Source organism: Stegostoma tigrinum, chromosome 4, assembly GCF_030684315.1.
Source record: "Stegostoma tigrinum isolate sSteTig4 chromosome 4, sSteTig4.hap1, whole genome shotgun sequence".
NCBI lineage: Eukaryota > Metazoa > Chordata > Chondrichthyes > Orectolobiformes > Stegostomatidae > Stegostoma > Stegostoma tigrinum.
The window spans coordinates 45,976,113-45,989,578 of record NC_081357.1 but is presented as its reverse complement, the minus strand read 5'-3'; the positions used below and the strand labels follow the sequence as shown (position 1 = coordinate 45,989,578).

Genomic DNA, 13,466 nt, shown 5'->3' with positions numbered 1-13,466 from the left:
TGCCTTTGAGAAGGTGGAGGTGAGCTGCCTTCTTTGAACCACTGCAGTCCACATGCTGTAGGTTGACCCACAATGCTCTTAGGGAGGGAATCACAGGATTGTTGACCCAGCAACAGTGAAGAATTGGTATATTTCAAGTCAGATTGTTGAATGAGTGATAATGGGAACTGCAGATGCTGGAGAATCCAAGATAATAAAGTGTGAAGCTGGATGAACACAGGCAGGCCAAGCAGCATCTCAGGAGCACAAAAGCTAACGTTTCGGGCCTAGACCCAACCCCCACCGCATCCCAAAACCAGCCCAGTTCATCCCCTCCCCCCACTGCATCCCAAAACCAGCCCAGCCTGTCTCTGCCTCTCTAACCTGTTCTTCCTCTCACCCATCCCTTCCTCCCACCCCAAGCCGCACCTCCATTTCCTACCTACTAACCTTATCCCACCTCCTTGACCTGTCTGTCTTCCCTGGACTGACCTATCCCCTCCCTACCTCCCCACCTATACTCTCCTGTCCACCTATCTTCTTTCCTCTCCATCTTCGGTCCGCCTCCCCCTCTCTCCCTATTTATTCCAGAACCCTCACCCCATCCCCCTCTCTGATGAAGGGTCTAGGCCCGTAACGTCAGCTTTCGTGCTCCTGAGATGCTGCTTGGCCTGCTGTGTTCATCCAGCTTCACACTTTATTATCTCAGATTGATGAATGGTTGGAAGGGAACTTGCAGGTGGTGGTATTCCCATGCATCCGTTGCCCTTGCCCTTCTACATGGAAATAATTGTGGGTTTGAAAGTTGCTCTGTTTAGTGAATTTCTGCAGTGCATTTTGTGTATAGTACACAGTGCTACTGAGCATCAGTGGTGGAGGGAGTGGATTCATGTAGATGTGCTGCCAGTTAAGTGGACTGCTTTGTCCTGGATGATGTCAATGAGAAAGGAATGGTACCATGTGTGACTTGAGTTATTGTATTTCAGTACACCTGCTGCATTTGGCCTTCTGCAGATGGAGGCTGTGTTTGCAAGGCAGTGCTGAGAAAAGACTAGTGACTCAATTAATGTATGCTTTACGTAACAGCAGGAGTCTAAGTCCAGGTTTAAGCTGGTAGATCACAAAGTGGACAGCAGAGCAGAAACCACTTGCCTCATGTCTGTGCTGGGATCTTAAGAGAACAGTTGACCTAATAATGCCACTCATGTTCTCCCTGTAGCCCTGCACATGCTTCCTCTTCAGATCATAAACCAATTTCCTGTTGAATGTTCTGAATCTGCCTCTACTGCTCTGATTGAAAAAGCTTTCCTCTTGTCACTAGTGCTACTTTTGCCAATTACCATAAATCCGCACCCACTTAATCCAAATCCTTCCATCAATGTGAACAGTTTCTCCAGCTCCTCATGCTTCTGACTATTTATCATATCTCCTTCCAGCTCCCTGTGCTCCAAGGAAACCATTCCCATCATCTTTATTCGATGTACGTGATTCAAGTTCCTCATCCCTGGGATTACTGTTGTGAATCTCCTCTGCATACAATGCTTTTCCAATGTTAACGTATGGTACCCAGAACTGGGGCTAATGCACCAATTGAGGCCAAATTGGTGTCTCTAGGTTTAGCATAATTTCCCAGCATTTGTATTTTCTGCCACCGTTAATGGTGAATGTTTTATTAAGTACTCTCTCAATCTGCCTCACCACCTTTAGTAATTCATGCACTTAGCAGCCAGTTTCATTACTCCTGCACCCTCTTGAATTGTACCAACTATTTCACATTCTCGACATTCTTCCTACCCAATTGAATCACTTCATACTCCTTTGCAAAAAAGTGCATTTGCCACTTTTTGCTCAATTCTTTTGAAGTTCCAGATTGACCTTGTCACCAGCACAACTGGCAAGTTTTATATCATCCACACCTTTTGAAATTATCCTATGTGCTAAGGTGTAGGTTATTAACATAGATCAGGAAGAACGGGAGTCGTCATGTCAACCCCATGAAGCCCCACTGTAAACTTTCTTCTAATTCACAAATAATTATTGCTTCCTTGAGGGTGACAATCAAATCCTCGCTTTGTTTCAGCTGTAGACAAATGGGGGTTCAGTCAGAACGAACCATGTTTAAATTTGTAATGTTTTCTATTTTCTTCAAATTTTAGATGCTAAAGAAGCGCATGAATGGTGCGTTACATCGGTCAGACAGCCAACAAGCTGTGAAATCTCCCCCACTCCTGGTTAGAACATTTTTCTTTGCAGTTTTGTTTACCACTCAATAAATTGAGTAAAAAGAAGTGTCTTTTTGCTGCCATGTTCATCGAGGATTTAAGAACTCCCTTGTCTAGCTTGGACTTCACCATCTACAATGCAAAAGGCTAATGATGAAATTGGGGCTTTGTATTGTGATCATCTTGTGACTTTCATCCTATATCATGTGCATACAAAACTGCTATGCTGATGCATAGGCGTCAAAAGCAGTTCTGTTAAATTTTTAAAGAAAGCCAAAGAACTGTGGATGCCAGAAGTCAAAAGCACGCTGCTGGGGGAGAGAAAAAAATAAAAATCAACAGGTCTGGCGGCATCTTTGGAGAGAAAGCATAACCTACTTCGGGTCCAGTGATGACAGTTCAGAACTAATTGTAGCTGGAAAAAGATTGGTATATTTGCTAAAGAAGGAGGAGAGGGAGAGGGAAGGAGTAAACAGCAGGTGGAGATGGAGTCCAAAAAGAGAGAGAATTTTGGAGACAAAGAAATGAATACATTTCAGCCTGGAAAATAATGGGTAAATTTTAATTGCTATTAAAGAGACTGCCGCAGAGTGACTAAGTGTGACAGACTATTCAAGGACATTTAGAAGGTATGGGCAAAAAGTGAAAGAAGGTAATGCAGCATTCTTAATGTTCTGATCTCATTTTTACTTTATTTGTAAGAAGTAATTTTGTATTGAACAACCAAAGTGTAGAATCCATGAGTAAATCTAAGATTCTCTGGTGAATTGACAGGGTAGGTAGTGAGAGTTTTCTTCCCACTTGGAGAGCATAGAACCATTTATATAATCTCACAATAAAGGATCACCTATTTAAGGCTCAGATGATGAATTACTTCTGTGGGTAGTGAATCTGGAATTCTTCCCTGCAAAGGCTTGCTTATTAAGAATATTCAAGATTAAGAGATATGGACTTGTAATCATTAAGGGATTCAAAGGTTATGAGGATAAAGCAAGAAAGTGGAGTTACGGATTATCAGATCAGCCATGATCTAATTGATTGGCAGAGCAGACTCCAGGCTAAACAGCCTATTTCTGATCCTGTCTCTCTTGGTCTTCATTGAATACAGCTGTTGAAGAAGGGGGCGAACCACCACTTTTGTGAACAGTTGTGAATGAGCAATAAATACAGCCTTTACCAGCAATATTTGTGCCCAGGAAGGAAAACTACAAAAAAAAAAGTATATGACTGGAACCATGTAAAATAAATAAGCAATATAACTTGTGATCTCGCTTAGAGTACAAAGTAACTGTGTGACTACAGTTGACAATTTGATTTTTAACCTCACTGACATAACCGTCTCACCTTAAATATGATTTGCAGCAGCAATATAATTGATATATTTCATTTACTGACCTTGCAAAAAAATTGAAAAAGCATCAGTTGTCACTGTAGCAATGATTTCTGGATTTTGTTAGTATTTCCTTGAAGTAAATGATGAAATTAATTGCTGTTCAAAGAACTTCTTTAAGCTCATGGTTTGTTACTCTTCGTATAACTGTTTTTTAATTTCTTTAGGATTCTCCTGATTCAAACAGAGAACCTATTGTCAAACTCTCAGTGAGTAAAATTATTCAAGCTGACTTGAAACGGGACATTTAATTTGCAGACTGAATGTTGGTCTGCTACTATCTTAGGTCTAATAATGTCTAAGTGTTCTTTCAACTTAACGTAGAAGATTTAGATAACCATCAATCTGGTTGGTGCTGCTTGAGTGTACATTATAAACACGAACTATCTTCAGCGTGTGCTACTTTTCCATGTAATTTGACTAATACAGACATTGCCTACTGGTTAATATCAAAAGGCAAGTGTATTGAGATGTGGTGAATTACATGTTACGTTTCAGATTGTAGTTACTCCACTCATCAAAAGAATTGCTGTACTTTCCAGAGCGCACCATTTTTTTTAGAATATTTAAGACAGGAAAAGTTAGCTCCATGGATATTTTTCTGCATTAATAGCCATCGTTGATGAAAATTAGTGGTGTAGTGGATAGCACAGAAGGTTACCTCAATGTACAACAGATCCTTGATCAGATGGGCTGTAGGTGGCAGACTGAGTTTAACTTACCAAAATGCAACACCTCACATTTATCTAAGGCAAATCAGGGCAGGACTTGCACACTTAATAGTAAGGTCCAGGGAAGTGTTGCCGAAGGCAGAGACCTAAGGGTGCAGATGCGTACTTCCTTAAAATGAAGTCTGAGGTAGACAGCGTGGTAAACAAAGTGTTTGGCATGCTCGCCTTCATAGTTCAGTGCATTAAATAAAGGAGTTGGGATGTCACGTTGCAGCTACCAGGATATTTGTAAAGCAACTTTTAAAGTACTGCATTCTCTTCTGGCCTCCCTGCTATAGGAAAGATGTTGTTAAAATTGAAAAGGTTCAGTAAAAATTTGCAATGATGTTGTCAGGGCTTGGAAGGTTTAGGCAAAAGAGATATGCTGGGGCTCTTTTCCCCTGGAGTTTCAGAGGCTTGGGAGTTAGCTTATAGAGGTTTATAAAATCATGAAGTTGTATGCAGGATAAATAACCAAGTCCTTTTCCCCAGAATAGGAATCTCAAAACTAGAGAGCATAGGTTTCAGGTGAGTTGGGGGGAAGATTTAAAAGGGACTTGAGGGGCAACTTTTTCACATTGTGGTGGAGGTGGGCACAGTTAACTTTTAAAAGATGTCTGTATGAGTACGTAAATAAGAATGATTTACAGGGGAATGGGCCAAATGCTGAAAATGGGACTAGGTCGGATTTGAATATCTGGTCAGCATGGATGAGCTGGACTAAGGGCTTGTTTCCATGCTGTAAAATTGACTATTAAAAAAAACTGAGGCAGTATGAGAACAGAACAAAGATGATTGCAGCACAGACCCTTTGGCCCTCTAAGCCTACATCGATCCAGATCCTCTACCTAAACCTGTCAGCTATTTTCCAAGGATCTGTATCCCTCTGCTCCCTGCCCATTCATGTATCTGTCTAGATACATTTTAAATAACGCCTCTACCACCTCTGCTGGCAATGCGTTCCAGGCACCCACCACCCTCTGCGTAAAGAACTTTCCACACATATCTTCCTTGAACCTTTCCTCTCTCACCTTGAAATCATGACCTTACTAATTGAGTTCCCCCACTCTGGGGTGGGAGGCGGGAACTTCTTGCTATCCACCCCGTCTATACCCCTCATGATTTTGTAGACCTCAATTAGGTTCCCCCTTCAACCACCGTCTTTCAAATGTAAATAATCCTAATCTACTCAACTTCTCTTCATAGCTAGCACCCTCCATACCAGACAACATCCTGGTGAACCTTCTCTGCACCCTGTCCAAAGCATCCACATCCTTTTGGTAATGTGGTGACCAGAACTCTGTGCAGTATTTCAAATGTAGTCAAACCGAAGTCCTATACAACTGTAACGTGACCTGCCAACTCTTGTACTCAATATCCCGTCCGATGTATGCCGTATGCCGCCTTGACCACTCTATCCACCTGCGTTTCCACCTTCAGGGTACAATGGACCTGAACATCCAGATCTCTCTGTGCTTCAGTTTTCCCCAGGGCTTTTCCATATAGTTCGCTCTTGAATTGGATCTTCCAAAATGCACCGCCTCGCATTTGCCTGGATTGAACTCCATCTGCCGTTTCTCCACCCAACTCTCCGATCTGTCTATATTCTGCTGCATTCTCCGACAGTCCCCTTCACTGTCTGCTACTCCACTAATCTTAGTGTCATCTGCAGACTTGCTAATCAGACTACCTATACCTTTCTCCAGATCATTTCTGTATATCACAAACAACAGTGGTCCTAACACGGATCCCTGTGGATCACCTCTCAGTTCTCTATTTTGTGAAACTCCCTCCCATTACAACTCTGTCTCCTGTTGCCCAGTCAGTTCTCTATCCATCCAGCTAGTACACCCTGGACATCATGCGACTTCACTTTCTCCATCAGCCTACCATGGGGAATCTTATCAAACACCTTACTGAAGTCCATGTATGTGACATCTACAGCCTTTCCCTCATCTATCAATTTTGTCACTTCCTCAAAGAATTCTGTTCAATTGGTAAGACATGACCTACCCTGCATAAAGCCATGCTGTTTATCACTAATAAGCCCATTTTCTTCCAAATATAAATAGTTCCTATCCCTTAGTATCTTCTCCAGCAGCTTCCCCACCACTGATGTCAGGCTTATCTGTCTATGATTACCTGAATTATCCTTACGACCCTTCTTAAACAAAGAGAATATTCGCAATTCTCCATTCCTCTGGGACCTCACCTGTGCTCAAGGATGCTGCTGTTGTTAAGGCCCCAGCTATTTCTTCTCTCACTTCCCTCAGTAACCTGGGATAAATCCTATCCGGACCTGGGGACTTGTCCACCATATGCCTTTTATAATACCCAACACTACCACTGCGCCGCACCCCCCCCCCCCCCCCCCCCAGGTTGACTTGACCGAGAGTAATCAAACATCTATCCCTAACCTCAATATCGGTCATGTCCCTCTCCTTGGTGAATACCGACACACAGTACTCATTAAGAATCTCACTGATTTTCTCTGACTCCTCGCATGATTTCTCTCCTTTGTCCTTGAATGGACAACGCTTTCTCTAGTTACCCTTTTGCTCCTTGTATAACGAATAAAAGGGTTTGGGATATTCCTTAACCTTGTTTGCTAAAGACATTTCATGACCCCTTTTAGCCCTCTTAGTTCCTCATTTCAGATTGGTCCTACTTTCCCCATATTCTTCCAAAGCTTTGTCTGTTTTTGGTTGCCTAGTCGTTATGCTACCTTTTTCCTCTTTGCTAGTCTCACAATTTCACCTGTCGTCCATGGTTTCCTAATCTTGCTCTTCCTATCCCTCATTTTCACAGGAGCATGTCTGTCATGCACTCTAATCATCCTCTCTTTTAAAGCCTGTCACACATCAAATGTGGATTTACCCTCAAACAGCTGCTCCCAATTCACATTCCCCAGCTCCTGTCACATTTTGCTATCGTTGGCCTTCCCCCAATTTAGCACTCCTCCTTGAGGACCACTCTCATCTTTGTACATGAGTATTCTAAAACTTACAGAATTGTGATCACTGTTCCCAAAGTAATGCCCTACTGAAACTTCAACCGCCTGGCTGGGCTCATTCCCCAACACCAGGTCCAGTATGGCCCCGTCCCAAGTTTGACTGTTTACATACTGTTCCATAAAACCTCCTGGATGCTCCTGATAAATTCTGCTCCATCCAAACCCCAACACTAAGTGAATCCCCATCAACGTTGGGAAAATTAAAATCTCCCGTCAGCACTACCCTGTTTCTCCTACATCTTTCTATAATCTGCAGAACAAAGACCTGAAAGCCTGGATGCATGCTTTTGCATCTAGTACCAAAAGGATGTGAGTGCTTTGGAGGGGGCTACACAGAAGGTTTGCCTGATATGGAGGGAAGTAGCTATGAAGAGAACTTGAGTAGATTAGGATTATTTACATTAGAAAGACAGTGGTTGAGGGGGGACCCGATTGAGGTCTACAAAATCATGAGAGGCATACAGGGTGGATTGCAAGAAGCTTTTTCCGAGTGTGGGGGATTCAATTACTAAAGCTCATGATTTCAAGTTGAGAGGGGAAATGTTTAAGGGAGATATGCATGGAAACTTCTTTACGCAGTGTGTGGTGGGTGCCTGGAATGCGTTGTCAGCGGAGGTGGTAGAGGCAGGCACGATAGCGTTATTTAAGATGTATCTAGACATACATGAATGGGCAGGGGACAGATCCTTGGAAAATAGGTGATAGGTTTAGGTAGAGGATCTGGATCGCTGCAGGCTTGGAGGGCCAAAGGGCCAGTTCCTGTGCTTGTAATTTTCTTTATTCTTTGTAATACTGTGTTGATCTATTTAATACCGAATTTACAAATTATCCACTAGTTCAGTTTGTCAAATTGTGAATACAATGCTAACTTGTTCAAGCATAAAATATTTTCAATTGTTGTGAATATTTTAAACTTAGTTTTTTTTGTCAACTTAAGCATTTTATTCACCAATTTATATCTTTTACTCCATCTATCATTTTGCAGAGTAAACTGTCTTCTGTTAGCATCCGGGGAATCGGAACTTCCTCCAATGACATCAGTGCAAATGACTTCCATGGTAACTATGCCTTTGAGGGAATTGGTGATGATGATTTGTGAAGTTTTTCCAGGTGAACCATTCACTGATTGCCTGGGGGAAAATTGAAATCTTGCACTTGCATCTGATCAGTTTGCACAGAATCTACCGAAGGATTGAACCATGATTGTTGTTCGGAAGATGTCATCATGTGTCATATGTGTCAAGAAGCAACAAAGTTAAATGCTCATGATCTGTTGTTTGTGATCGTGATTAACACCAAATTATCGTTTACTAGAGTATTTTGCACAACAGCTCAAATTTCTTTTGAAAATTCATAAGATTCTCTTGTGTTTACACAAAATATCAATGGCAGTTAACAGTATTTCTCAATGATACCTGGAAACTCATTGCAGACTGAACTTAGTTGAAATGTCTTCTACTTTACGAAAAGAATGATGACACTAAATTGTTTACAGAATTGTAGCAGTGATTTTGTTGCCAAGCCAGAGCACCCAGCTAGTGTAGAAACTAAAGATTTCTTTTAGATGTAAAGCACCATATTGGCTACTTAAATGTAATCTAGGTTGCAGAGAAAAGTATAGCCTATTTTTCAATGGTGATCACTGTGGCAAAATTTACTGTACATTCTGAATATTTGTTCATTCAATGCAAGATCAAAGTGTCTGTTATCTCTTCATTGCAATAGTTGTACATTATGCTGGTGGCTTATGGCTGGTGTCAATCATATTTCCATCTGTATGAACTTTATTAAATGTTTATCTGCGCAATAATATACTTAATTCCACTTAGTGACCTGATATTATACTTGCACAAGACAAATTGTTCAGTTACTTCGATTTAATTTTGGTCTGCAGTCTTGGCTTCAACTGCAGGAATTTGGAGGGTGTATCTAGATCATTGTCACTTTCATTGAATAGGCCACAAGGGGCTAATCCTAATTTTAGGAATGGTTTGATTATTTTAGCCCTTGTATTGACACGCTGGTATGTCAGTGTGCTTACCCTATCCATCTTGCAAATTTAAACCCGTTTGAACAATATCTGCATCTTCAGAACAAGGCGTATGGAAAACCAAAACAATTCGAGCAATTTTGGGCCAAATTGTAACAATTTAATCCAAATGAAATGTTATTTGTAGAGATACTGCAGCAGGCAAGACATACTGATTCTGCTGAAGCCCTCAGCATTGCATTGTTGACAAATGCAAAACCTACAGGGGTTGCAATCATTTATTTACCCCTTTCCTAAATGCTGTTTGAGACCTTTAGCACCAAACTGAACAACCGGAGTTTGGTTTTTTTGCATATTTCCATTTTAATTATTTAATCTATGCTTACTAAGGTTATTTATGATGTGAAGTCAGCTGTGAAGCATTTAAGTATTTTAAAATGAAAATCCCTGTTGTATTCTAATGAGTACATCCATCTTATTGAGGTTTCCTCCATGCAATCTGACTGAACTCTATTGTTAAGTGTTTTAAGCGATAACATGGGTAAGAAGAGGTACCAGAAGATTGCTTCTTAGCTGAAATATTGAGCACGTAGCATGAGTGCAAGTATGATACAGATTAAGATTGAGCCCATTCTTATTGTTGCTAAAAGTGGTACGTTTCTCCTTATACCAAGGTGTAACATCTATTTTAGATGTTCTCAATAATTCAACTGTTGACTGTCTTAAAACCACTAGCCATCCACCAGTCTGAGCAAAAATAAATGCAAATGCTTTACCAGCTTTTAAGTTCTCTGTTAGTTAACAAGTTTTAATTGCTGTCTCATTCTCTTAAATCACCATTCTGGTATTGGTACTTCGCTTCACTGACAATTATCATGTTTAATATTAGTTACTATTAAACTAAGCCCTTCCTACCCCCTTAAACTTGTTAGTAAAAATATAACGGTGCCAGCAGTGTTTTTTTATACCTTTTGTTTCACTTGTAGCCATTTGTCAGGATCAGAACCCGTTTTAAGTAGCCCAAAGAAAAATAATTCATGCCTATACAACCATATCCTGAAACAATGTTGCCTTGATTCCAGTCATTGATTGCTTACCCTGTTAAATTTTGGCAGATAATTTTTCAACATAATGATGCAAAAAAAATCTGGTGCAATTTTGTTGTAAAGCTTTCTCTGAAAATGCAGTGGTTGCAGTCATCTGCATAAATCCCATAGAGAGGTGACTGAAAATTGTACATCAATAGAAGAACTAACAAAAATAAACAACTGTTGGGAAGAGTATTGAATTCAAAGCCTGTTATGACAAAACTGGAAGATAAAATGAATGATCAAAAATAAAATTTGATGTAGTGTGAGGGTAACTCATTGTGACAACATTGTAAATATCAGTTCATACATGCATAAACTTTCCCCAGTTTTTTTTGTTCCTAGGAACATTACTAATGTGGGACTTCTGGCAATTTTGTGGCATGATTTTTCTAAAAAGACAAAATGCAGAAGTGTCTCATTATTAATGTGCATATGGCTTACCAAGATACATTGAGGACACACCGTTGTCAGAATTAGGTTCAATAATTGATTTTGAAAATTTGTTTAATGTCACTTAATATTGTTGACCATAAGTTGCTATCTTCAAATCTTAGCAAGGTATTTGTACCTATTTGCCTATACAGTAGGTGGTATTTCTAGGTAAGAATGTCTATACAGTAGGTGGTATTTCTAGGTGAGAATGTCATGATTTAGATCCAGTTTCCAATGAAGAGAAATAGCTTTTATATTAGTTTCCTATTACATCTTTCAACAGCTGGAGTGCTTGGCACTCTGCAAAGCAAAATATAAAATAAAATGGAAATGTTAGACATTATCTAGAAAAAAATTATCAAGGGCTTTCAATCTTGCAATCTGATTAAACAAACGGATACTGTAACAAATTAATTAAGGCACAAAGTAGATTTCTCTTTTTGAGAGAGGAGCACTTCCAAGATGTACAGTTCAGAACCTGGCTTTAAACTATCTCTATGTTTTACTGTCACATTTTTGTATCTAACTGTACCTGAAATAGACATTTGCTCCTAGATCCATGTTCAGTGGCTGTCTACCTAGTGAGCAGAATTGTAGGAATATTTGAGACGTGTGCTCTAATAATTGTAGTGAAATGTTTGGGTCCTCATTCTTTATACAGTTTGTATGAAAAAAAATTAACATTTGGAAGCATCAAAAGTGCAGTCTTCCTTAACTAGACAGTGCAATTCATGTGTAATGAACAACAATGCTGGTGAAACTCTGGTCTTGCAGCAGCTGTCTTTAGAGAAATAGAAACAATGTTTCAATCTGTATGATTTCTTTGGTTTCTGAACCATACTAGACTCAATGTTAACTCTCTTGTTTTTTCACTCTCCACATGCGGCGAGATATGCTGAGTTTCTCCACCATTCTGTTTCAGGTTTTCTATTACCTGCAGTACTTTGCCTTAACTCTCGTGTGTTGCTTTCAACTTCCATCAAAACTAAGGTGCACTCGAAGTATTAGTTTGCTTCACATTATTAAGTATGACTACTGTAGTATTCTCTCTTCACAGCATCTCCTGCATAGTTGTATAAAATTATTTATATAAATATGAAAATAGTTCTTGGAAGTTTGCAAACACAGATATAAGCTGATCCTGCAACACAAGACTACTGCTTTATGTAGTTTTCATTTTTCCAAATAGTAATTTTGGCATCTCTATTGAAGACATTTAATTAAATGTCAATGAGGTCATAGGCTCTAATTTCAGTTCCAATGTTTTAATTGTACTTTCTGGCTACTATGACAATTTGTCGACACCTCACCAAGTATGCAGTACAAATGGACTCCACTTTTGATTTTATCTAAGTGGATTTGCTTTTCATCGTTAAATGTTTTTAATTTTAACCAGCATTTTGTATTGCTTGATATATGTACAGTGACTTAGAAAGCTATTACCTAAGAAGAAGATATTCCTCAATTGCATAGCAAAGAGAATTGCTCGTGTTCTAAAGCTGTAGTTTTAATCCATCTTACCATATTTTTGGCCTGTGGAGCAGGGAAAGAGGAAAACTGGCATACAGGAAAAATAAAGTTCCTGGCTCATTTGACTTTTGTGATGTATACTGGTAAATATCACTTGACATAGTGGTCAAGAGTTCTAAATCCAAAGATTACTAATAAAAGGCAATCCACTGTTCAGTTTCCTGATGGTAAGAGATGTAATGCTTCTTCCCTTAAAGTGTTTCCAAAAAACAAAATAGAATTAAACGCTCCTGTGGTACTGTAGTATTTTCCATTTCATCTAACCATTATTAGTCCAAAAATGCAAGTCTGATAATAGCGAACCTGTCTTTAAATTCCTCCATGGGTTAATAATGTCAATCTTATTGCCCTTTGCATTCCATCTATTCAAGGAAGTGCAACTGCTCACATTCCTCCAGGATATTTCTGTGGAACAAGAGCTACTTTGGGTTATTCCCTTATCCAGATAAAACATGGAGTTGAATTTGCTCAAGTCTATGACTTTCATTGGAGGAAAACTGTAATGCCATTGAGTGAAGGGTGGGGTGGGGATGGCATGTCTCTTTTCTGTGGCTCGCTTGAGTCACAATGGACAAGCGGGAAACCTCTTGAAATTTCCACTGTAGTATGTTCCTTGCTGTCATCTGATGTAGGAAATGCTACCACTAGTGCACAGGTGAATTTTATGCTAATTGAGAAGTTAATAATAAGTAAATTTATGGGTTTTATGCAATCTCTAACCTTCTGAAAAAAAATGACATGTTTACCAAATTTGTTGGTTGAAGATATGTATCTGAAATAGCAGTTGTGGCCAAGTGTCCAGTGAAGCCTTCCTGCTCCTCTGCTACTTGGTCTCCTGTGTTCATCCAGCTCTACACATTGTTGCCTCGGATTCTCCAGCATCTGCAGTTCCTATTATCTCTCGTCCAATGAAGCTGCCTTTTATGGGTTGTGAGATAACAAGGTGTAGAGCTGGACGAACACAGCAACCAAGCAGCATCAGAGGAGCAAGAAGGCTGATTTTTTGGGTCTTGGCCAAGAAGGGCCTAGTCCCGAAACATCAGCCTTCCTGCTCCTCTGATGCTACTTGGCCTGCTGTGTTTATCCAGCTCTACACCATGCATCTGCAG

The 13,466-nt window shown here is 39.9% G+C and overlaps 1 protein-coding gene across 1 annotated transcript in view; it reads left to right on the top strand.

Moving 5' to 3' along the window:
* snx17 (sorting nexin 17) overlaps window positions 1-10,079 on the top strand; it is an 87,866-nt gene extending 77,787 nt beyond the window's left edge. Inside the window, exons 13-15 of the mRNA XM_048531027.2 lie at window positions 2,136-2,210; window positions 3,759-3,800; window positions 8,300-10,079. Coding sequence (XP_048386984.1) covers window positions 2,136-2,210; window positions 3,759-3,800; window positions 8,300-8,413 — 231 coding nt within the window. The 3' untranslated portion in view covers window positions 8,414-10,079. The remainder of the gene's footprint in view (window positions 1-2,135; window positions 2,211-3,758; window positions 3,801-8,299) is intronic.
* The last annotated feature ends 3,387 nt before the right edge of the window (window positions 10,080-13,466 follow it).